The following is a 24,401-nucleotide window of genomic DNA, read 5'->3' as shown; positions in this document are numbered from 1 at the left end:
TTTCCTACCAGCCCTAGTGAGGGGAGGTGAGCTTTGCAGTATAACATGAAGTTAAAAGGAACTCTTCCTAACATTCTCTGGGATGTCATCCAAGAGCGTTCCCATACTCAGTACCATAAAAACGGGCATTCCAGTCATTCCCATCTATCTTTTCACTTCCTACTCCAGAACCTCTAGGACCTTGGGGTCCCTTTTCCTCATCTTTCACATTCTGAATTTTCCTCCAGGAACTGTGGATAGAGCCGCACATGGAACAAGCTGTGACTTCTGGACAACACTGCTGGGTGCAGGTCTGTGTGTGATTTTGGGGGAACAGCAGCAGCAGCTGGGCAGGGTGCCAGTGCAGAGGAGTCCTAATGAGAGAGACTAATTGAGCCTATGTTAGAAATCCACAAGTGCTTATTTACTTGAACAGAGACTAGACTGGAAAGGACATCCCAGGCACTAGGACTGACAAGCCCCTGACTCTCAGTTTGACTACCCCATGGTCGAAACAGGAACCATTATTGCTCACTTTGAACTATTCTGAGTAGAACCTCAGAGTTACGAGTTTGTAATTCTGAAATATTCGTAACTCTGAAAACATAACATTATGGTGGTTCTTTCAAAAGTTTACAACTGAACATTGACTTAACACAGCTTTGAAACTTTACTATGCCGAAGAAAAATACTGCTTTCCATTTATTTTTTAATAGTTTATGTTTAACACAGCACTGTACTATATTTGCTTTTTTTTGTCTCTGCTGCTGCCTGATTATGTACTTATGGTTCCAAATGAGGTGTGTGGTTGACTGCTCAGTTTGTAACTCTGGTATTCGTAACTCTGAGGTTCTACTCTATAGCTGTTTAAACCTCTGAACCTAGTGTATTTGCAACCTTTCCCCTTTCCTGCCAGCCCCAGTAAAAACATTCCCTTAGCCATGTGCCTAAGTGGTTACTGGGGCCCACCATATCTAGCCCCTACAAGGCCTACCTGCTGGAGCACCTACAGCGGTTGCCTCTGAGACATAGTTTGCCAGGCACGCTATTGGTATCCTAGCAGTCGGGGTACAGAATAACACCAATAATTACAGATGTAGAGCCAAACAGATTCTGTTGTTTAACCAGCTGAACTTTCCTCGTGGTCTCAAACAAGAATCTGTTGGTCTGAAAGGGTCTGTTTTATAGCAGGGGTTTGCACTTTTCCGTCAATTTACAGTTGTACCTAACAAAGGAAAGCATGAAGGCAGTTGCTTATATTGCTTGATGTTTGTATGTGCGAGACCAAGTGTCAGTCCTAGAATTACCTGCATTAAACCCAATTAAAAAGCAAAACCAAAAGGTCAAAGCACACACACACACACACACACAAAATATCAGACCAGCAAATCTGTAGTGAAACAGGGACATGTCCAAACCTGCCTTGTGGTTAGTGTTGCTGACCTTATCTGTGCAGCACTTGGTATATGATCAACGTCAGCGAGGTAACTGGCCAGCCAGCTCATCGTAGTGTTAATGGCAGCACTGTCTGTCCTCTCCACCAGCGGTGACTCCATTGGCACAAAATTCTCCTGCTTGATCCTGTCAGGCGTTGCTTCAATGATGTGCTCTGCAAGTGTCATCATGTTCACCTGGGAAGGGGCAGACAAAAGCAATGTTTGCCAACTTCCTGCCAACACCTTTGTGGTGAAACAGTTCACAGCTTTACCCCAGGATGAGCAGAAGGGCCTGTCCAAGTGGATGGAAAGTGAGGGTCACTAACTGGACCTGATCCTGAATAGCTCATTCAGGCAAAAATGCCACTGGCTTCAATCTAAGACTATGTCTACACTGGAGAGCTTATAGTAGCTGCGCCGCTGTAAGATCTCCAACGTAGCCACTCTATGCTGATGGGAGAGAGCTCTCCCATTGACATAATAATTAATCCATCCCCCAATAAGCGGCAGTAGCTATGTTGGCGGGAGAAGCTCTCCCGCCAACGGAGTGACGCCCACACCAGCGCTTAGATCAGTTAACTTATGTCGCTCGGGGGGTGGCTTACTCATGCCTCTGAGTGACATAAGTTATACCGCCATAAATGGTAGTGTAGACATAGATTGAGTTACAGTTTTTCCAGACCCAAAGGCCAGTGTTGGATGGCTGGGAGGGGACTGAATAACTTGTGATCATTAGGAAAGAGAGAAAGGCATTGAGTGATTTGCACTGGTTATGCTGTCAGCAACAAATAGGGATAGAAATTTAACAAGCATGGATTCTCCTTTACAAGTCTAGAGACCTCCACAGACTGAGGCCTTGTTTCTGACCCGTAGAGGAGAGACAGGAGAAAAGCATTAAATCTTCATTTAGCATCACTGCTGCATACTTCCTAAGGCTGTTCCAGTACCCAGAACATACCTATGTTCTCATGAAAGAGACAGTGGAAGAGGACACAAGTTCAGAGTTCATACAGTTTGTCACACTTTACCTCCAACCCCATTCCAATTAACTGCTCAGACTGGTGGGCATCTTCCCTCTATATTTCTATTCTTATTGCTCCCTGAAGTTTTTTTTTTAATTTAGAAATAAATATTCATGTTTGGTATTTCACTCTTCCTTTTGCTAGACTTGACTCCTTTCCCTCTGGTTTCTGTATAGTTTCTAACACTGTTGTATTGGAGTGCTTCCAAGCATCAGTGATCCTCTCCTGTAGTGAAGAAAACAGTCCATGATACAGGTATGGGACATCGCTCCCAATATTAAATATTTGGTGTTGGCAACATTCAGGGACACAAGCATGACACCTCGGTTCCTATGACTAGGGCCTGTACAGTGCTATAGCGGCACAGTTGTAGCGCTGAAGTGAAGATGCTCCTACACTGACAGGAGAGCTTCTCCTGTTAGCACAGTTACTCTAACTCCCCAAGAGGCGATAGCTCTGTCAGTGGGAGAAGCTCTCCTGTCGACATGGCGCTGTCTACACGGGGGTTAGGTTGGTATAATTATCTCGCTATGGTGTGTTGATTTTTCACTCCCCCGAGCGACGTTGTTATGCTGACATGGGTCTGTAGCATAGACCTGGCCTGAAATTCTAGGATGTTATTGTCCCACGAACTGGCAAATTTTCCAGACCTTTCATGTGTAAACTTGGAAGTTTAAACAAAAACTTTTGTGCAGCAGTCTTATTCCTGTTATGCTTTTGCCACCACACCTGTCAGACCACTAGAAAATCCACTGCCCCTTGCACACTGGATTTGTGCCACACACACTACAGACTTCAAAATTAAATGGTAACAGGATAACAGCAAAGACAGAAAATGTCAGATTCTGACATTCATGACAACAATGCAAGAAATCCAAGCCCACCAGCAACTGTGTAAGAGAAAAGAAGGTGGGAGCATGATCCACAGAGACTTCAAGAGCTTCTCAAAACCACTATGCCTGGAGACCTATCCCATGACAGCATGACTTATTTCTGTCAGGAGATTTTTCTATTATTCCTTCATTTAGATCCACTGAAAGGGTGATGGTTACTCTAAGCAGCTCCTATAGAATATTACAGGGATTCAGAATGTCTATCACATATAACAAGTGTGCAGCAAAGGTCATGAGCTGATATACACAATCTATGCTAATGCTCTGTACCATTACATTTGTGCAATGGCTAGCATACATTTTGTGATATCATCTTTGTTGAATTACGCAAATACATATAATCAAGAATGTTTACAGAAATCCTCCCTTACAACTATCGTTAATTGCTAGTATTCAACCTAAGTTGGCCAGTGACAGGAAGAGATACTGTTTTGGGGGAACAGCAACAATTCCACACAATAAATGTTTTGTGAAAAATAGCCCAATGCCCTCCATTGTCAGGTACTATTTATCAGAGCTAGATGGCAGTTCAGACACAATTACTAATGTTTAAAACAACAATTAAACGCAGTTAAGTCTCTTAAAAATACTCTGTCTCAATGCCTCCTTTCTCACCTGGGTTGTGGAGCTGCAAGGGAGAAGGATTAACATAGGATCAGACTAAATGTTACCATTGAGACCAACTGAACTAAAAATCCAGGATCCCACAGCGTGATGTTGGCTCTTCTGCCTCATGACATTAGCTTTACATATAAATTCCCTTGGGCTTGAGTGTATTTTACTATTAAATGACTGGGATTGCCTGGGCTTGTTCAGTCTGCAGAAAAGAACAAGGGGGGATTTGATAGCTGCTTTCAACTACCTGAAACGGGGTTCCAAAGAGGATGGATCTAGACTGTTCTCAGTGGTAGCAGGTGACAGAACAAGGAGTAATGGTCTCAAGTTGCATTGTGGGAGGTTTAGGTTGGATATTAGGAAAAACTTTTTCACTAGGAGGAAGGTGAAGCACTGGAATGGGTTACCTAGGGAGGTGGTGGAATCTCCTTCCTTTGAGGTTTTTAAGGTCAGGCTTGACAAAGCCCTGGTTGGGATGATTTAGTTGGGGATTGGTCCTGCTTTGAGCAGGGGGTTGGACTAGATGACCTCCTGAGGTCCCTTCCAACCCTGATATTCTATGATTCTACAACTTAAGTAATTCTATGAGGTGCAGCTCATTCTATGACACAAACTGCACCAGACATGTTATGACTTGCAAAGTTCCTGACCTCTCCCACTGTGTGAGGCACATTTGAAATCAGGCCACATGAGTTCAACTCACCTGTTATGGCTGATGCAGTCAGGAGCCATGGCCAGCATCTGCTGACACTGGAGTTGGAGAAGGCTACCTGCCTAAGGTTCAACCTAGAGGTGTCTGAGGTTGTGTTGGAACAAACAGCAATGAGCAGATGAGTTCTCCTGCTGGGGAAGTGCGCCTGCTAGTTGTTAATATAGTTTGCAATATAGGGATCATGTTAGATCTCAGCTGCATGGCCCTGGCTCTAGCAGTGGTAGCTGGATTCTCTCCAGTTACTGTCCCTTTCTTCCTCAGAGGCCCCAAAAGACATTATTAGGCAATGCTCATCTGCTCCAAAGACTCTCTTAGGAAAGTACCTCAGGGTTTTTAATTCCTTTGCCCTCCTTTTCATCAACTGTATGAGATCCTGAGAAGAGTTAGTAAAGGGGCATAAGCTACAGAGCCGTTAGTATGCTAACACCTCTTACCACTCTCCTGATTTCTAAAAGTACAGAGACTTCACAGCTACCACTAACTGCAGGACAGGTGATATACGAGACTCACATCATAATCGCCGGAGTCAAGCTACAGGAATCAAAACGTAAACTAGGCCTGCATTCATTGCTCGGAGATCACCCACTCACGCTGCCAGTGTAGTGCTGAAATCAGATTGCCTGGGGTCAAACTGATCTGAGAACTCCATATGCTGCCAGGGTTGCTCTGTTACAAACTTTAAATGCTGAATTCAAGATCCAAAAGCCTATGCCTGGTGTAAAAGAGGATAACAGAAAAATCACATTAAGGAGAGAACTTTACATGACAGACATATGACTTCGCGCAGAAGCCTTCTGATCCAGGCCCCACACTGTGCATAAAGATCTGGGAGGCTCAAATAATTCAGAACCCAAGGCAGTTCCAGAAATATGAATGCATCTTTTGCAAACACCAAGCAGATCCATCCCCACTTTGCAAGGGTTTGTTTCCCTTCATGACTTTGGCTGTGTGGAAGACTCTCCAGATGTAGTGGGTGGGTATATTTCTGAGGCTCCGCTCTCTTGGCTGCCACTTCACTTACCACCCCTCGTTAGATCAGAAAGCTTATATAATCTTCCTCCCCTAAAAATTAAGCTACTCATCTCTCTCCTCTCCCCATCTTCTTTTTTTGCTGGGTATTATTTTCTCCCCTACACCATATCTTGGTATATTTCTCTTCCCAAAACACTATCCATATAGTCCCTTTCCTCCTCAAATCTAGAATGCCCTTTCCTTCACACGCCTCATGTACTGCAGTGATTTCTTCTTCAGCCAATGGGCACCACCTTCAGCTTCGCATAGTCATTGTAGCTGCTCATTGCCGCAATGCTTCTTCATTAGTGGTGCAGGGTTGGTATCGTGCACATGTGAACTCAAAGGTGTTCAGCAGCCAGGCTGTTACACCCCTGTTGCATGAACAAGGACATTAGTCTCTAGTACCTGGGTTCAAAATGCAAGCTGCTTGAGCAGAACAGCATCAGAATTGCCTGTGTCTGTAGATCAGAATCATAGGACTGGGAGGGATTTTGAGAGGTCCCCTGCACTCATGGCAGGACTAAGTATTATCTAGACCATCCCTGAAAGGAGTTTGTCTAATCTGCTCTTAAAAATCTCCAATGATGGAGATTCCACAATCTCCCTAGGCAATTTATTCCAGTGCTTAACCACCCTGACAGTTGGGAAGTTTTTTCCTAATGTCCAACCTAAACCTCCCTTGCTGAAAGTTAAGCCCATTGCTTCTTGACCTATTCTCTGAGGTTAATAAGAACAATTTTTCTCCCTCCTCCTTATAACAATCTTTTATGTACTTGAAAACTGTTATGTCCCCTCTCAGTCTTCTCTTTTCCAGACTAAACAAACCCAATTGTTTCAATCTTCCCTCTTAGGTCATGTTTTCTAGACCTTTAATCATTTCTCAAAAAGAAAAGGAGTACTTGTGGCATCTTAGAGACTAACAAATTTATTTGAGCATAAGTTTTCGTGAGCTACAGCTCACTTCATCGGACACATTCAGTGGAAAATACAGTGAGGAGATTTAATCATTTCTGTTGCTCTTCTCTGGACTTTCTTCAGTTTGTCCACATCTTTCCTGAAACGTGGTGCCCAGAACAGGACACAATACTCCAGTTGAGGCCTAATCAGCACAGAGTAGAGCAGAAGAATTACTTCTCGTGTCTTGCTTACATCCCAGAATTATGTTTGCTTGTTTTGCAACAGTGTTACACTGTTCACTCATATTTAGCTTGTGATCAACTATGACCCCCAGATCCCTTTCCACAGGACTCCTTTCTAGGCAGTCATTTCCCATTTTGTATATGTACAACTGATTGTTCTTTCCTAAATGGAGTATTTTACATTTGCCCTTATTGAATTTCATTCAATTTTCAATAATGACAAATGCAAAGTAATCCACTTAGGAAAGAGATGCGAACACCTGGAATCTCTGCAGGAGCTCAGCTGCAGCACGGGGATCTCTTGTGTCTAGCTGTAGCAGTATGGATTGCTCCTCCACTCTTACAGGGCTAGAATGCTTCTTCTACCTCCTAGGGTTGCCAAGCATCCGGTTTTCGACTGGAACACTCAGTCGAAAAGGGATCTGGGTGACTCCAGTCAGCACCGCTGATCGGGCCATTAAAAGTCTGGTCAGCAGCACAGCAGGGCTAAAGCAGGCTCACTGTCTGCCCTGGCTCTGCACAGCTCCCAGAAAAGGCTTCTAGGTGGAGGCGTGGCCACGGGGGCTCTGCATGCTGAGTGCTGAGTGCCAGCTCTGAGTGCCAGCTCCGCAGGTCCCATTGGCTGGGAACCGCGGCCATTGAGAGCTGCAGGGGCGGTGCCTGTGCACAGGGGCTGTGTGCAGAACCACCTGGCTGCGCCTCTGCCTAGGAGCTGGAGAGAAATGCTTCCTGCTTCTGGGAGCTGCCTGAGGTAAGCACCACCCAGATCCCGCACACCTAAAATCCTCATGCACCCCACCCCCCAGCCCCAGGTTGGAATCCCTTCCCGCACCCAAACTCCCTCCCAGAGCTCGCACTCTGCGCCCTGCCCCAGAACCCCAATCCCCTTCCCCAGCTCAGAGCCCCACCCCCCCACCCCCTGAACGCCTCATTTCTGACCCCAGTCCAGAGCCCGTACCCCCTCCCATACCCTATCCCCCTGCTCCAACCTGGATCCCCCACCACACTCTAAACCCCTTATTTCTGGCCCCACCCTGGACCCCTCCCTCATCCCAACCCAGTGAAAATGAATGAGGGTGGGGGAGGGCAAGCAATAGAAGGAGGGGAATGGAAGATAGCACAGCACTAGCTACCCAGAGCAGGGGCCCTTAGCACATTCCTCTGCTTTGGTTCCATTCATTTCAAGATGGAAAATTCCATTATAGCTAGCAGAACTTTACAAGGGAGCAGACTGTCCAATTAATACAGTGCAATGCAATACAATGCACAACCATTCATGCCAACAGTCACTCTCACAGCAGGACTGAAAGGACACCACTTACCGTCAGAGGGGAATGTGCAGAGTTTGCAAGAACCATGAACTTTTGCAAAGCATGCTTTGGGGGCTCTATAGTTGCAAGAACACCTCCCACCACAGCACAGAGGTCAGTCAGGTATAGTCTCAGAGGCTGATGCACTTCAGCTGGCCTCGCTACCATGTTATATATGTTTACCTGCAAGTCATCCATGTGCTGTAAGCAGTCCTCATTCTCCACATTGTCCCTGTAGGAAAGCAGCTCCCCATCCACTATCTCCCTGTCAGCCATCATCAGCACATTCATCTGCTCTCGTTGACGCAGCCGATGGGCTACGGTGTCCTTCCCCAACGCAATCCCCTTTTGGCTTCCCGTCACCTGCACCGCAGACACACCAATATAAATGTCTTTTGGGTTCCACTTGATTCCTGCCTGGCCACCAGAGCCCCGGTACCCAGCAACTTCTGGGATGTGCTGGGAGAGCTCCCTGCCATAGTCTCTTATCCCTTCACTGTGGCTGATTGTCTCAGGGATGGATTGCTTGGAGCTGGAACTCTGCTTCCTGACACTTGGCTGTTCCAGGCTCAGTGCTGTGGAAAGCAGCTTCTCTTGCCGTGTCTGGAAATACTCAGGGTTCAGTTTATGTTTTTTGGGTGCTGGGTAATCTTTCTGACTCTCACTGCTGTAGTAGTTGGAGGGCTCAGACCTCGGTCGTCTTAACTCTGGAAGCAAACAAACCATTAGTCAGGACTGAACAATTGATGTGATAACTGCTGAAAGTGCTCCTGTCATCTACAACACCTCCCTCCTGCCAGGAGTGCAAGTAACAGTTCAGACCATGCCCTGGGATACAATGGTCTAATTTATGCAGGAGAAGTGACGGTCACATCTGGGAGGATGCTAAGATGAACCACTCCTATGAGTGGTTCATACTTCCCTTCCAAATAGCTAGAATTTTGTACCTTTTGACACACTTTTACACTTGCCAATGCTCCTGCAAATACAGGGAATGCTAGAGAGAGACAGGGAGCTGGGAGCAAAGAAACAGGGCAGAGACAGAACAGCTTCACTTAACATCCTCTCCACCTCCAAGTAAACTGCCTGCTCCAGGCCACTATGAGTATGTCTACACTGCAGCTGAGTTGTGATTCTCAGCATGGGCAGACAGACTCACACTAGCTCTGCTTTAGCTGCATGCTAAAGATAGCAGTGTGGACACTGAGGCATGGACAGCAGCTTGGGCTACCCACTTGAGCTCAGAACCAGGGGATTGGGCAGGTTTGGACGTGGGTGGCTAGCCTAAGCCGGGCCCATTCCACAACATCCACACTGCTGCTTGTAACATACCGGCCATGCTTGAGTTAGCATGAGTCTGTTTACCTGCACAGGGAATCACACCTCCCAGCTGCTGTGGTAGACATACCCTGCATGTCGTGTGTTAGCACAGAGAAACCTACAGTCAGGTTTTTTTTGTTTTTACCTGTATTTGAACTGGACATAACAGTGACACCCTTCTGAGGCTCTTGAGAAGTAATTATTTCACTTTGCCACTGGGCAACCCAGCTCTCTGCGTGGGGCTCCCCACTCGAAGGGCAGTGAATTCTGGGACTTTGCCCAAGCTGAACTTGTTCATCTCGCTGTAGCTGCTCCAGACACTCTGCCAACTTCACGTGACCCCTAGACCGAGCAATAGCCAGTGGCAGTCTCCCAAGAGAATCAGGAATAGAGATGGCTCGGCGGTCCCATTTATACAGCACAATGGCTGCATCCATGTGGCCCAGTGCACATGCCCACATCTGAAAGAGAAAAGGACAATTGGCTAACCCAGGACACATCTGTAGATGCTTCACTCTCTGGCTAAGGCAGTGGAGTCTTCTCTTGTTCTCTTCTCAGATCACTGGCAAACAGCTCTTATCAGCAGAACTTGGCAAAAGCTTCAACACGAAAGGATAGCTTTTATAAGTGTCACAACTGAATAAGAGGTCATTATGGAGGACTAGACAAGTCCTACTCTCTACTTTCTGGGAGAAGGAGTTGCCTATCCATCCATAATAAATTAAGGTGAAATTTTCTTATTGAGCAACAAGTGAAACTTTCATATGGGCATAAATCTCAGCAATACTCCAGAGGCAGAAGAGCTCAATTGCATACACACGGGAATTATAGACAGATGAGCACATGAGCAGCAGGATTAAAGCTAGGAAAGGGAGAAATGTAGGGATCCTTACACTTCACATGAATTTTGTATCTGGCTTTCAAAGGACCAAGTGGCCACATGGGGAGACATCAGCTATGCCATGCTTGCTTTGGAACTCTGCTCACAAAAGGGAACGCAATGAGTTTTAACATGGTAGGAAAGGGTCAGTCAGAAGCAAACTGCGAGGCAGGCTCCTGGACAGCTGGGACTTGTTATATTTTGTATTTAATAATCTTGCAAAAGTCAAACATTTAGGACAATGCTAGAGAAGCAGGAACCTAGAAAGATCTCTCCACAAAAGTTAAAAGCAGCCAGCAACTACACAATTCTTAATAAGAAAGTATTCTCGGGACCATAACAAATGGGCAAGTTTTAAAACTCAGTCTCTGAGACAGTGCCTAATGTAGAGTGGGAGCTAAGAGAATACAAATGAGTATAAAGAAAGGAACCATGTCTGGTGTCTCATTAAGGCTGGCGGTAGCATCTTTGCACTCAAACACTGCTTGTTGTCAATGTCACAGAGAGTGCACCTGTGCACGTTATAGCTTTATGAAAGCGTATTCCTGTCTGTCTACTAACTAAAGAGATGGTTAAGCACATACACATGTGCACCTATCTAAATAGGCCAGCAGGTACAGTACCAGCTCAGCCCTGGTGTAAGAGGGTCGACCACACTCAACCTCAAGAAATGGCACCTGCTTATACCAGAGCTGACTCTGGCCCATAAACTTACTCCTTTTACACAATGGCCTTGAATCACTGCTTGCAGTTGTCCATTCCAACTTTTCAGCTTGTATCAATGATTAACACACTTAAGACTTGAATTATTGTTATTAAAAATAAGAAAAGAAAAATGCTGTAAATAGCACTTGGTATCTTGGGCAGCAGCATCCCAGAAGAGTCAAGAATTGCAAAATTATTTGCAAAGACATTGTCTACACCTTCTACAAGAGTTACATGGTGTGACTAGAAGTGTTACTGTAAATCAGGTTAGTCAAACCAGTGCACACAAGGGGGTTGCACTGATTGAACTAAATGGATTCTAAACCTAGTTATATCAATGAACAAACTGTGGGTAGTCCAGCCCTGACAATGTTTGCAGTGTCATTGTAACCATGTTGGTCCCAAGATATTAGAGAGACACGGTGGGGGAGAGAATATCTTTTTTTGGACTGACTTCTGTTGGTGAGAGAGACATGCTTTTGAGCTTACACACATCACCTGAAGAAGAGCTTTGTGTTAGCTTGAAAGGTGAGACAGACAAGCAACAGAAGTTCATACAATTAAAGATATTACCTCAAGTACTTTGTCAGCCCTAAGAGTGTCACTCCAACTTCTCACAGGGGATATGCTCATCTAAAAAATTCCACCTGGCTTTGGGAATTAGTTTTTATTTGGTTCATTATTTGGTTATTTATTTTATTCTTGGTTCAATGTATTTTAGGTAATTTGGATTTTCTAGGTTATCAGGAAACGTAACTGTGAGTTCACCGGCTTTGACACAATAGGATGATTAAGACCTTCACAGACAGGAAAACATGTAAACAGACCAACTAGTAAAAAAAGACATAAGTTCTTTTTCCTCAAGGCACCAAAGCAGAGATGCTTGGGCAAAAGAAGAGATCTGGAAACAAGAAAACCCACCCCACACTTCTTCAAAAAATTGGGATAACTATTTTGGTTTCTCTCAGAGCAAAACACTCTAAGACTTGCTAGAGTCATGTTGTTATTTGTACAGCATAGCAGTATGCAAGATACATCTACTCCATTAGACTGCAAAAGTTAAAGAGGACTGAGAACGGCAGCAAAGAAGGAGCTCATCACCCTGCTGAGGAGGATCATTCTCCTGTCTCAGTGGACTGAGTCACTGGCACAGAAAGAATGCTCTGCTACTTACCAGTGGAGTGCAGGAGAAGTGATCCACGTTCAAAGGGTCAACTTCCAGTTCCAAATCAATGCTGTCTGCATGCTTGGTGCTGCACAAGAAATGAGAGCAGAAATGATGTTCTGTAGCTTGGTTAAGATCCTTACACAAAACCACAGCTTTACACCCCAAGACTTGACCACAAAAAGAAGAGCTGAACACACCTGCATGCCTACAATGCACACTTGCTATAGCTGGTGGCCTGGGTTTTGTGCCTCTTCTCAACAGCTCGTGAGAAAGGAGAGTCTGGATTAGGGAGGAGGATGGTCTACTGGATAGGGCACTGGACTGAGATGAAAACATGGGTTCCATTCTAAGCTCAACCCCAAATTTCCTGGGTGACCCTAGACAAGTCACTTGATCTACCTCGTGCCTCTGTTCCCCACCTGAAAAATAGGCATAACGCTTCCCTATCTCACAATAGTGCTGCTTACAACGCCATGAATGATTCTGCAGCATTCAGATACTACCGTGATGAGGGCCAATAGGTATCTAGACAAAGAGTTCAGGATCTGCCTCACAGATTGGGGCCTTTAGCTCCCATAAACTCTGGTGACAAATACTAGGCTGTTATTTTATACCGCTTGCACATCCCTACAGACTGCTCACAAAGAAAATAGGCTAAATTAAGTGAAACACTTAACAGTACAAAGAGGGAAACGGGAAATAGTGGCTCCAGAACAAATGGATGGGGAAAATCTAGAGAGCTTATTGGGATCCACAGCAAGTCAAGTTTAAATCAGCTTCTATTTATGAAGTGGAAGATGGAGACAGGCCAGCAACGAAAACATCAAACATATACAACTGATGTAATGAGAACCTAGATCTTCCACTTCCCAGGTGAGCACAATGCCAGTGCAAGGCCGGCACATACATGCCAACCCAAGCAGGTTACTAGCTTCCATGTAAAAGGCTGCGGCACTTGGCCCTGGGAAACCACAACAAGGGGATAATTTTATTCCCTAAAATCAGAGAAGAAAACTATGTGACAGACTGGGGATTTGTCTGTGGTAAGGGTGAACTCCCTCTTGTTTTGTGAATGCCATTTTGTTCCAGGGGCCCCACTTTATTGTAATCTCTATTGTGGATTAGAACATCCATATTGTGGTGGGGGCTTGACACCTAGTTAAATGATGTTGTCTAAGAAGCTGACACAGAGCAACACAGGCACATCAGCTGATTGTCTCTCACAGGCAGGTCAACCCTAGGAACATTTAATTCTCTACACAGCAGTCTGGATAGGAACAGAGGCTGGAGTTTCTCAACCTGGACATGTGGCCAAAGAAGTCAGAGACTACATTTAAAGGGGAATGTGCTGTGTGAAGGGAGGTCATGATTGGCACCTCAGAATAAAGGGCTTGAGGAGAGAGAAGGCAGGAGTTCAGGAAGGTTTTTTCCAATAATATAATTCCCCAGTGCTTTCAAGAGTAAAAGTTTCTCTCATTAAGAAACCCCTTTCCTAAGACTGTGTTCCTTACTTGCCTGCCAAGTTGTTCCCAAAGAGATTAATTGAGAGGCTTAGAGCATCCACAGCAAAGTAGATCTCAGAGAATGGATAAAACGAATTGGGTGGCTCAGGAGGGCTGGAGCACTGGTTCTGATTGTACTGAAGGATCCAACTGCCGAAGAATGGTGTCAGACATGGGGGATGCTCCTGGGAGTGCACCTGAGATCCCCAGCGCTAGGAACAATGACCAGTCAACTATCCAAACCGAGGGGGCTTAGAAGCATGTGGGATCCAGCGGTTGGGTCCACTCACAACAGAGTGGTATCCATGCACAACAGGGGCCTGGAGCAGGTTGCAACAAGCAGCATCCTCTGCAAAGTGCGAGAGACACCCAGAAACTCAGGCCAACCAGAGATTATACCTGCTTCCTGCAGCCTCTGCACTGATGAGTCAGAAGTCTGAAGCATTGGGTCTTACCGCCATTTGATGAGGGTCTGGATCAGTGTTGCATAGCCCTGAGCAGCAGCAAGGTGTAGCAAGGTCATTCCTCGGAAAGTCTTCGAATGGATCAGGTGTTTGGACTTTGTCCAACAGGCACGACTCATCATCTTCTCACACACCACCACCACACGGCTCTCAAAGCAGCTGCCCAACGTCCCGGTCCCAGACACACACTGCAAGGAATATGCACATCTCAGAAGCTGTCATCTGGGAGGGGGGCTTGGACTCACATCCTGCACAGGGCAGGACTTGTTAGACCATTGTGTGCATTTGCTTTTAAAAATAATTAGTGATAGGGAAGTGACAGAAGGGGATGAATGTGGCACGAGGAACAAGACAAAAGCTGACAGGTTACCTCATTTATTTGCACTAACCTGTACTTACAGTCAACTCTATATGGTAACTTTCCACATCAGGGAGGTCATTGCAATCCATTACAAGTGGCACACTGGGTACAAGAGGGTGCCCTTCTCATGGACTACCTGAGCTAGGAGGAGACGCTGAGCACTCCACTCCCACCAAAGCCAGTGCCTCTCAGAACCAGACCTGGAAAGAGTACTTAAACAGGGAACAGCTGCAATGACCAAAAGCCAAGAGCCATGGCTGGTCAAGAGCTGTACAGAAAGATTCTGGGAAGCAGAATTGCAGGTGTTCTGTCATGTCTGTGGATAAAGACGACTTCAGTCACGTGTACCGCACCCCTAAGAAGAATTAAATCACAAAAAGGCCTCTTAACAGGAGGTAGCATGTGTGTGTTACCGCCCACGGCAAAACTGTGGCAGTGCTGACAGGAACTGTGACTGCGAGGTCTCTGGAGCCACAGAGATCTAGGAGTCTGAACAAATAGAAAGCCCAGGTACTGTGTGCTGAGTTCAAAAGACTCCTTTTATGAGTTGCTTCTTCACTGCTACCCAAGGCACTGTTCTCTCAGGTCACCCAGAACTCCTAGACCAGCTAATGTCTTTGATTTTCACAGTGATGATCAGGTGAAAGACCCCTAAATATGCAATTATTACCGAGTTTCCTGCCAGCTCCTTCTCTGGTTTATCTGTTCTGTAGGCTGGAATGTGCTTGCAAAGGCAGAAGCTGAATAATGGGCTCAGTGCTTACTCGATCAGAGCTATAAATGCTGGATGTCCCTCACAGACCAGAGACTCTGAAATGGAACTGCCCAACCCTATATGCTTACAGACTGGATTTTTGTTCCAGCAGCATATCTCGCCAATGGGGCACTTCTCCTCCCCAAGGGATCCCCCCACTGCTGCTCTGCTCCTCATCCCCATCATCAGGTACATTTTAAACAGACTCCAAGTTACAAGTGCTAATGGAGCTCTTTTTATGTGGCTAGTGAACCTCCCACTCCATGCTATAATCCCCTCCTGTCTCATTGGATTATGTCAACATTGAGATGGGAGAAGTCCTAGGTAATACTGCAGGTAGCATAGGGATGATTCAACAGGTGACTCTTCCACCTGAGCAAGTACTGAACCAGTGCAACAGCACTGATGTTAGGCAACTGTAGGAGGTTCAGTCTCTAGAATGAGATATAAAGCCAACTCCTGCCTACTTGTGGACTGTAATGATCCCATGGCATTTTTTTGCATAACTAAAGCTGTTAGCTCCAGAGCAATGGTCAAATTCCACCTCTGGTAACTTATTTGGTTGTATTAAGTTCCCCAGTGGCTTTAACTGCTGTGGTTCCTACAGTGTTCTTCACTTCCAACCCTAAACTATTGTGTTGCTGTGTGCCATTAAACAGCAGCCATATTTGACCCCCTCATGGTGAATGAATTCCCAGGGTGGATGTAGTGATCTCTGTTTGTGGTTTATAGATCAGTAGTTATGTTTGTAAATTGCTTTGGACCCTTGGGAATCAAAGGTGCTTTTGACTGTCAAGTAAATTTAAACAAAATGTAAAGTTTAAAATTTAAAAATCCTGAACTCAGAGGGAACCCCTTGCTCAACGGACAGATCTTCTGATAATTCAATACTTGTTTTGTAACATGCCCCGCTGTGCCTAAGTACTGCAGCAGCACACGCTGATCTGCTACCCCTTCCATTCCTAAACACAACTGGGAGTGTTCAGGGTGAGCTTTAATTTAACCTCCCAGCTTTGTCACTGTGTGACAGCCCAAGTGCATAGCATGGGCTAGTTCTCTTCCTTAAAGGAGTTCATGCTGAAAAGACAAAAGAAATCCCTTTCTAGAAGTGCAAGAGTTAACTCAAGAGATTTGAAGAGTTCCTCTGGAAGTCATTATGTTATATTGTGTAGCTATTTAGTTACAGACCTTTTAAAACAGGTATTTATGTAATTTCATATTTAGGTATTTTTCAGATGAGAATTAGTGACATCAACACCTTCCAATGCCAGTTCCTGGGAAGGGATGTTTTAATAGTCAGGGATACAATTAACCCAAAATGCTGCTTCAGAGCAACAGACAACCTGTTTGTAGGGAAATGTACGTTTGAACAGAAATACTGGGAAGCAGAATAAAAGTCTTATGAGAAATAATGGACCCTACAAAGAAGATATTTCAGTTAAAACACCTCAGCTTCCCTGTCATTCCACCCTAGGGGGGTGGCAGCCTCTACCTGCTCGTGGGTTACTGCTGCTGTTCTATGCTACTACAGCCTACCCTGCTGCTGTTGCTGGGATGGTGGAGACTGCCTGGTTGCTTTGCTTCTGGGACCAAGGCCAGTACAGACGTTGGAGACAGCGTATTTCTGTTCTGCGGGGCATGGTTCTATGATATTTATTAAATAACTATGGAAATGTATGAGAAATTTGGTTCTTTCATATTACACTGTACTATATTACTAACAAAGTGATTTATCGTTCTGATTCATCACACAGAAAATAGTTAGTCCAGATAGTTTATGAAGCCAGTGGGGTTGTGCGTAGCAGCCTGCACCCTCTGCTGCAAGCACACACCAAACAACTACCTGCTCTGGGGGCCATTTCCAACCTTCAGCAGCAGTTCTGCGTGCTCCCCAGCAAGAGCTCAGTGAGAGTTACGCTGTCAGACTAGCATTCAACTAGTCCGTAAAAAGGGAATAAGGTATCACTAACAGATGTAAAATATTTAGAAGCCTTCCTGAGCGTCACACTGACAGAAGCCTCCTTCTTCTTACATCTGTTGGGCCAGCCAATGCTAGGTTGTCTTTATTCTTTACTATGTGCCCATTTCCAAAGGGAGGCTACAGAATTTGGGTTTCTATGTCACTAGAGCAGACTTCCATGGACCATAGATATGCATCTCCTAATGGATTCACAATCAATCCATAAAAGAAGTGAGAACGACTATTTATAGGGCTGGAAAAGATGGAGATTTTGAGAGGAGGTTGTAATTAAAAGGTTCTCAAGAGGCAAGCGGTGTTTAAAAGATATCTCCCCCACCCTCCAAAAAGCGAATTCCAGAAGTAACGCGTATAAAGCAAAACTGACTCATAGACGAAGGACTCATACTTGCGTCTGGGTTCCTCCATTCCCGCTCCCGTTGCCCCCGCCTCCTACTCCTTGTTTGTGCTGCTGGGATCCCGTCATCTCGGCCATTCTCCTTTCCATCTGCTCAAGTCGTTCCAAGATTGACATCCTGAACTGATTATCTAGGTCAAAACAGACAGCGTTATGACATTTCCGTGGAAGACAAATGCAAGCTTTTGGTGACCTCCTGCACAAAATCACAAATGGGACCTGGCACCAGTAGGAGATGCACAGAAGGCGAGCTCTGTTTTGTAATTCATACTGTCAGAAGCAGGATCCCGGAATAATTTCCTGTCTCAGACAGACTCTCTGACCAGGGAAGCTGGTGAACATCTCCAAAGCAAAAGGAAGTAAAGATTAAAGACAGTCAGAACTGGAGATTTCCTGGAAGAACTCTGGACAGTTCTCATGCTGTACTCGGAGTTCACCTCCTCTTCAGGTGGAGGCTGTGGAGTGGAGTTGCTCTCCTCTAGATCACAAGAGTAGAAGGGCACCTGCTTTTGTCCCATTATTGCATCTCCTTGATACTTTCTGCTTGTTATGTTCAAGTGTCTAACAATTCAGTGTCTTGGCTTCCTCAAGTGGGGGGAAGAGAAGGTGGCTGATATTTTATGGCTAATCTACAATACAATTGTTATAAATGAAATACGTAAGAGAGAGATATGGCTTTGCCTTCCCTGCCCCTCTCCAAAATCTTATGGTTTCCTATCGAGCTGACCCCCTTCCCCGCAACAGCTGGCTTTGGGCAGCCCTGCCATCACCCCCATTTTACAAAGGCATGCTTTACCTGATGAGAACCATGAGTGACTGACTGCTACAGGAACAAGATTCCCTTGGGCTTTTTACTTCTCTTGGAACAAAGAGCCAGTAGAGGAGCACATTCCCTTCTTCCTAGGCCTAGACCCAGTTCTCAGAAATTAACATGGACAAAGCCCATAAAATGTGCTAGTTACCTGCAAACTCATAAGGGGTCAGTAATAATTACTTTAAATGCTATTGAAAAGTAAGGCAGTAGACAAACGTCCTCCACTCCCCCAGGCTGGTGGCAGCTGCCAACTACGTGGATAGCATCTGGGCACATCAAAGATTCTTTACAAAGTGCTTGTTTTACTTGGGATTCATCTCTGTGGGAGCTGGCAGGCACCACTGGTTACTCTCCTCCTCCTGAACCTCAAACCAGTACAAGGAAGCAGCTACTAGGGCTAAAATCATGGAATATATTATTTACCCTTTCACATAACAAAAGAACCAGGAGTCTGTCAATGAAATTAATAGGCAGCAGGCTTAAAACAAACACAAAGAAGTACTTCTTCATACAACTTACAGTAAATCTGTGGAACTCATTACTAGGGGACGTTGTGAAGTCCAAAAGTATAACTGGGTTCAAAAAAGAATTAGGTAAGTTCGTGGAGGATAGGTCTAACAATGGATATTAGCCAAGATGGTCAGGACATGACCTCATGCTCTGGGTGTCCCTAAACCTTTGACTGCCAGAAGCTGGAACTGGATAACAGGGGATGGATCACTCAAAGTTGCCCTGTTCTGTTCATTCCCTCTGAAGGAGCACTGGCCACTGTCGAAAAACAGGCTACTGGGCTAGACAGACCATTGGTCTGGCCCAGTATGGCCGGTCTTATGAACTAAGAGATGGAAGCCAACACAAGCATGTTGCTTCACCAAGATTATTAAGATAAACCTGTCCTGTGCCCTGTATCTAGGTCAAATCAGTACAGTGAGAAGAGGTGAATCGCTCTGGTCAACTGAATGTCTACACAGACTGGTCTCCCTCTCAATACTCTTATTGGTTGTGCATCAGTATATCTGTGGTGCACAAGGTCAGAGGTCATTCAGAGTTTTCTGGACCTTCTTGCATTAGCTTCTAGGGTCTGTTCGGGCCTCAATGGAAGTTATGTAATTGCATCAAGGACAGAAGTAATTAGTGACTATTTCTTCCTGACTCACATCAAATCTGATCTTCAGGGTAATTTCATGAAGCAAAGGGGATTTCCAGACATTGTGATCGGAAGGGAAGCAGTAAATTGCCAGGGAAGGGATTTATGTTTTATGTTCCACACTCCCTGTGCCCTGTTGCCAGCAGAGGCACATGAGCTGGATCCCCCTCCTTAAGAGAGGAAGCTGCGTTCTCTGTGAGGGCTCCAGGATTCTGGAACTTGCTTCCCCCTGGGTTTGAAAAAGCCCAAATATGGTGACCTTCTGGCACACTCAAAAAACTACCCTCTTGAGAGGGCTGATAATATGCTTTCTGGAATGATGAAAGGATAGAAAAGAGCTTTTTTATAGGTGGTTGGTTGGGCAAGCACTTATATGAATTAACTTTTAATAATGCTGGGATTCTGCTGTAACGTTAACTACGTGTTCAGATGTCTAGAACTTTAGATAACTGTCTCTTATTATTATTAAACGGAGACAGATTATGGATGTCAGCCAGGAGGCTGCAGGAATAGTCAGGCCAGCCTACACTTTGCTACTTTACTTCCAATGATGAGGCCGGGGTCTTCAGACTGCCACAGCACAAGTGCATTCCAATGGCAAGAATGGCCCACGGACCCGCATGTGATGGCACCAGAAATGTGTGGCACCGACATCAATTGCCATTGTGGGGAATTGACACTGGCAGGGTGAAGGAGGGATGAAGGGGACTTGTCCATTTTTAACTTGGCTTTAATGCAATAAACATTTTGTGTTTTTTTGAAAAGGAAATCACATGGCTGGATTTTGCGCTTCACCTCATCACCCTCCCATGTGCTCCATCCTTTCTTCCCCTACCTGTCTCTTGCTCCTCCCCTTCCCCTCCTATTGTACAAGCAACTAACTGGCAGGGAAGCCATCTCTTTGGAGCATCCTGTGGTAAGGGGATTCCCATTTCTTCCCCTCTTATGTAGCAGTGGCCCCAAAAGGAAGCAGCCAGGCTGGCTTCTCTTCTTCCCCAAGGGCTTTTACAGGCTTAGGCTTTTCTGGGCAAAAATGAGCCAGCGGAAACAAAGAGCAGGAGCCGGCCCTATAACCCACAGACTAAGGTCCCAGGAATAAAGCGTGCAAGGTGCTTACAGGAGATCAAGCCAGTCAGAACCGATCCTCCAGAAATGCAGAGTCTAAGGGCTAGTCTACACTGGCAATGCTAAAGTGCAACGTGGCTTGTGTAGTCGCAGCACAGCGCTCTTCCAGCGCTCTAAAAAGCCACCTCCACGAGGGGCGTAGCTACCAGCGCTGGTGCACTCTCTATCCTGGCACTTTACGGCACTGAATCTTGACGTGCTCGGGGGGGTGTTTTTTCACACCCGTGAGCGAGGAAGGTGCAGCGCTGTTAACTGCCAGTGTAGACAAGCCCTAACTCCCATGCTGCTCTGTCCTGGCAAATCATTACTCTCGTTGGGCTTTAGGTACCAGGCGACATGGCTTGCTGTTGCAGACCATAAAATAAAAGGTCTGATTCAAAGCTCATTGAAGTCAGGGGGAGTCTTTCCACTGACTTCAATGGGCTTTGGATCCAGCGCTAAAAGAGGAGCAGTGCTCTATGACTTGGTTGCATGCACTTCTTCAGAGATGATGCGGGCCGTGGTGCCTATCCAGAGGCTTCGGGGGGAGAGGGGACAAATAATGGACCCCATCTCACCCCCAGGGATCCCATTCTGGTTCCCATAGTCCCCTCCTCCCTCAGTGACCCCTAGTCTCCCCTAGCCAAGGAGTCTCCCCTCTCTCTTACCCACACAGTGCATGAGCTGATGTTGCCATGAGTTGGATTCTCAGCGTACTCCCCAGTGCTCCACGATCCAGGAACCTGCGTGCCAGGTTGCAAAACCATTTGGCTCAGCACCCCTCCATCTAGACAGAAGGGTGGCTGGGCCAAATTTGAGTGGTGTTGTGACCCTGTGCACTAGGTCGCAATGCCACTCACTGATATCTGGCCCAGCCACCCCTTCTTCTGTACAGGGGGATGGTGGGGTCAGATATCTGTGGTGGTGCGACCATGCAGCTGGAGTAATGCTCTGGCAGCAGCTGCACTGATTTAGTACAGGATCTTTGCTTAAAAGTGGTCAGGCCGTGGCCCCCCCTTAGCTTTGCAGTCTATGGTACTTTGGCATGACTGGATGCAGGGCTGCCTTGCTCTAGAGTAATTTCACTGGTAGTCTCTGGTGCCGTAATACCGCAACCATCCTTTTGGTCTGGTTTTGCAGCGTCTAGCTCACTGAGGCCCTGATCCATGTCTGGGACTCCCAGGCGATTCTGCAATACAAACAATAAATAATAAAACCATCCCCACAGTGCAATTCCAGCATGCTGGCACTAGAGTAATACGTTTCCTTGGGACACGTAGGTCAGGAGTCAGCTGTGTCAGAATCGCACTGCCCTTTTCTAAAATGCACAGATTTACAGGGAATATTCCTGTAATCAAAGGTGGCAAATGCTGTGTTTCTCTAATCATTTGCCAGTGAAATGTCAGGTATGCTTTACCTGCTGAGTTTCCTGGCACAGGACAGGAATTCCATAAGATACAGCTATGCAAGATTCTTCATTAGGAAATCAAACCTGAGACACAAACTTATGTGCTATGCTGAGCCCGAGACCATCTGCAGACCATTAGAGACAGAATATTACTGGGGTCAGAGTGAAGCTCTCATGAGTTTACGTCATGCTTTTGCCTGTCACTAGAAATTACCTGAAGTTTGACAACAGATAAAGAGCACACCTGACCCCTTCTGCCAGACTGGACTCTCTCCTGCAGGGATATTTGAATTCAGCTTTACATACTAAATAATAGTGTAAGATCAATTTACAAAGTATCTCTGCTGCTAATGAGTGTGGGAGGCCAGTCACCTCTCCAACCCTATTTCAGAGGGTGTAGAGGTTTTTAAGATAGTGATGAGCCCATTAATTGGTTTTCTTTGCCAACAGAAAATTGGAGTCTCACTAATAAATTTCCTTGTTCAGATCATTCCAAGGCCTCTGGGGCTGAGGCTGGCAGGCAGTTGTATGAGGAGACCTACCAACTCAAAGTGGCACCAGGCCCTGCCACAACAACAGATAGAAAACCTGCAGACATAACTCCACTGCTACAATGATAAATGTCCCCCACAACACATCTTTCAAGATCCATGTGGTCCTACACATGCCTATCACAGCATGTGGGTCTGTACCTCATCCCGTGCACTAAATGCCCTGACAATAACTATGTGGGTGAAAGCACCTTGCTCTCGAATGAACTCATGCAGAAAAATGATAAAAGATAAAAACACCTGTGGGCAAACACTTTTCATGAGTATCTGACCTCTCAGTCCTCATCTCAAAGGAAATCTGCACACCTTCAAAAGATGAGCTTCGGAGCTTAAATTCATAACTTTGCTAGGCACTAAGGGCAGTCTTCATCAGCAATGTTAAAGCACGGCCGCGGCAGCGCTTTAACATGGCTGTGTAGTCATGGCACCAGCACTCCAGCGCTGTAAAAAGCCCACCACCACGAGGGGAGTAGCTCCCAGCCCTGGTGCACTGTCTACACTGCCACTTCACAGCGCTGAAACTTCAGGGCTCAGGGGTGTGCTTTTTCACACCCCTGAGTAAGAATGTTGCAGCACTGTAAAGTGGCAGTGTAGACAACGCCTAAAAATCATGGTCCTAAATAAGGCACTGGATTTACAGTTTATTACAAGTTTCAGAGTAGCAGCCGGATTAGTCTGTATTCGCAAAAAGAAAAGGAGGACTTGTGGCACCTTAGAGACTAACCAATTTATTTGAGCATAAGCTTTCGTGAGCTACAGCTCACTTCATCGGATGCTGTAGCTCAAGAAAGCTTATGCTCAAATAAATTTGTTAATCTCTAAGGTGCCACAAGTATTCCTTTTCTTTTAGCTTATTACAACAATCTGTAACCCACTACCTCCCCCCCCCTTTTTGTCCTATGACTGCAGACATTAACTGGCCACTTCACCTTGAATGGTCTCTTACAATGTGCTAATTACTTGTGCTAAACAATCTATTCCACCTTTGTTTAGTTGTGACATTCTGAGTTTCTTTCCCTGACCTGACAAAGAGCAGTGGGTAGCTCAAAAGCCTGTCTCTTTCACCAACAGAAGTAGGTCCAGTAAAAGATACTCCCTCACCCACCTTGCCTCTCCAAAGTGAGGAGACTGACTTCTCTAAAAAGCAGGTGACATTTCCACACCCTGCTCCCAAACAGCGGCCAGCACACAGCCACTACTTAGGTAGTGTTTTTCCAACAAGGCTTTGTTCTGGCAGTGCTGCAATGTGCTGCAGTGCAGACCATGTCATTTCCTCCTCCTCCCGCATTTCCATGCGGAGCACGTACACTGCAGAGACTGAAACTACCTGACATCATTGAGCCAGCTCCTTCTCACCACATCTCGGTTTCAAACACAGCTATGTCTGTAACTTGCTAAGAGCCAGAGAGCCACATATTTGCTGCAGAGGTTAACGGCTTTCCACTGTCTGCATGTTTAACACCACTCCCTCTGGCTGTACAGCCAGCACCTTCATTTTATTAACGGCTCAATGAACAGTCTCATGAACATCATCCTAGTAGCATTTCTCTGAGCCTCCAATTCCAAATGGGAGAAAGTAACAGCTAATCAACACAGGAAAACATTTAAAAAGCAAAATGCTGAATGGCTTAGCGCAGACAGCTTTGACAGATCACACACTTGCTCCCTGCATGTAGCTGTACATAAGGATTACATTTTAATCCTACAAACAACAACTGCATGAATCAA

At 45.7% G+C, this 24,401-nt stretch overlaps 1 protein-coding gene across 18 annotated transcripts in view; it reads right to left on the bottom strand.

The window, feature by feature from the left end:
* CAMTA1 (calmodulin binding transcription activator 1) overlaps positions 1-24,401 on the bottom strand; it is a 953,213-nt gene that overhangs the window by 35,432 nt on the left and 893,380 nt on the right. For 11 of the 18 annotated variants that reach the window (XM_073316814.1, XM_073316813.1, XM_073316817.1 and 8 more), the window contains 6 exons: positions 17,641-17,780; positions 14,151-14,347; positions 12,200-12,278; positions 9,586-9,901; positions 8,304-8,827; positions 1,402-1,610 (listed from right to left, as the gene is read on the bottom strand). In XM_073316814.1, coding sequence (XP_073172915.1) covers positions 1,402-1,610; positions 8,304-8,827; positions 9,586-9,901; positions 12,200-12,278; positions 14,151-14,347; positions 17,641-17,780 — 1,465 coding nt within the window. Of the gene's footprint in view, positions 1-1,401; positions 1,611-6,264; positions 6,771-8,303; positions 8,828-9,585; positions 9,902-12,199; positions 12,279-14,150; positions 14,348-17,640; positions 17,781-24,401 lie in introns of those variants that run through there. The other 7 variants (XM_073316818.1, XM_073316819.1, XM_073316808.1 and 4 more) reach the window with 2 other exon arrangements.

The sequence above is a fragment of the Lepidochelys kempii genome, chromosome 18, assembly GCF_965140265.1.
Source record: "Lepidochelys kempii isolate rLepKem1 chromosome 18, rLepKem1.hap2, whole genome shotgun sequence".
Taxonomy (NCBI): Eukaryota; Metazoa; Chordata; order Testudines; family Cheloniidae; genus Lepidochelys; species Lepidochelys kempii.
The sequence above is the reverse complement of the archived record's forward strand: the minus strand, read 5'-3'. Positions and strand labels throughout refer to the sequence as shown.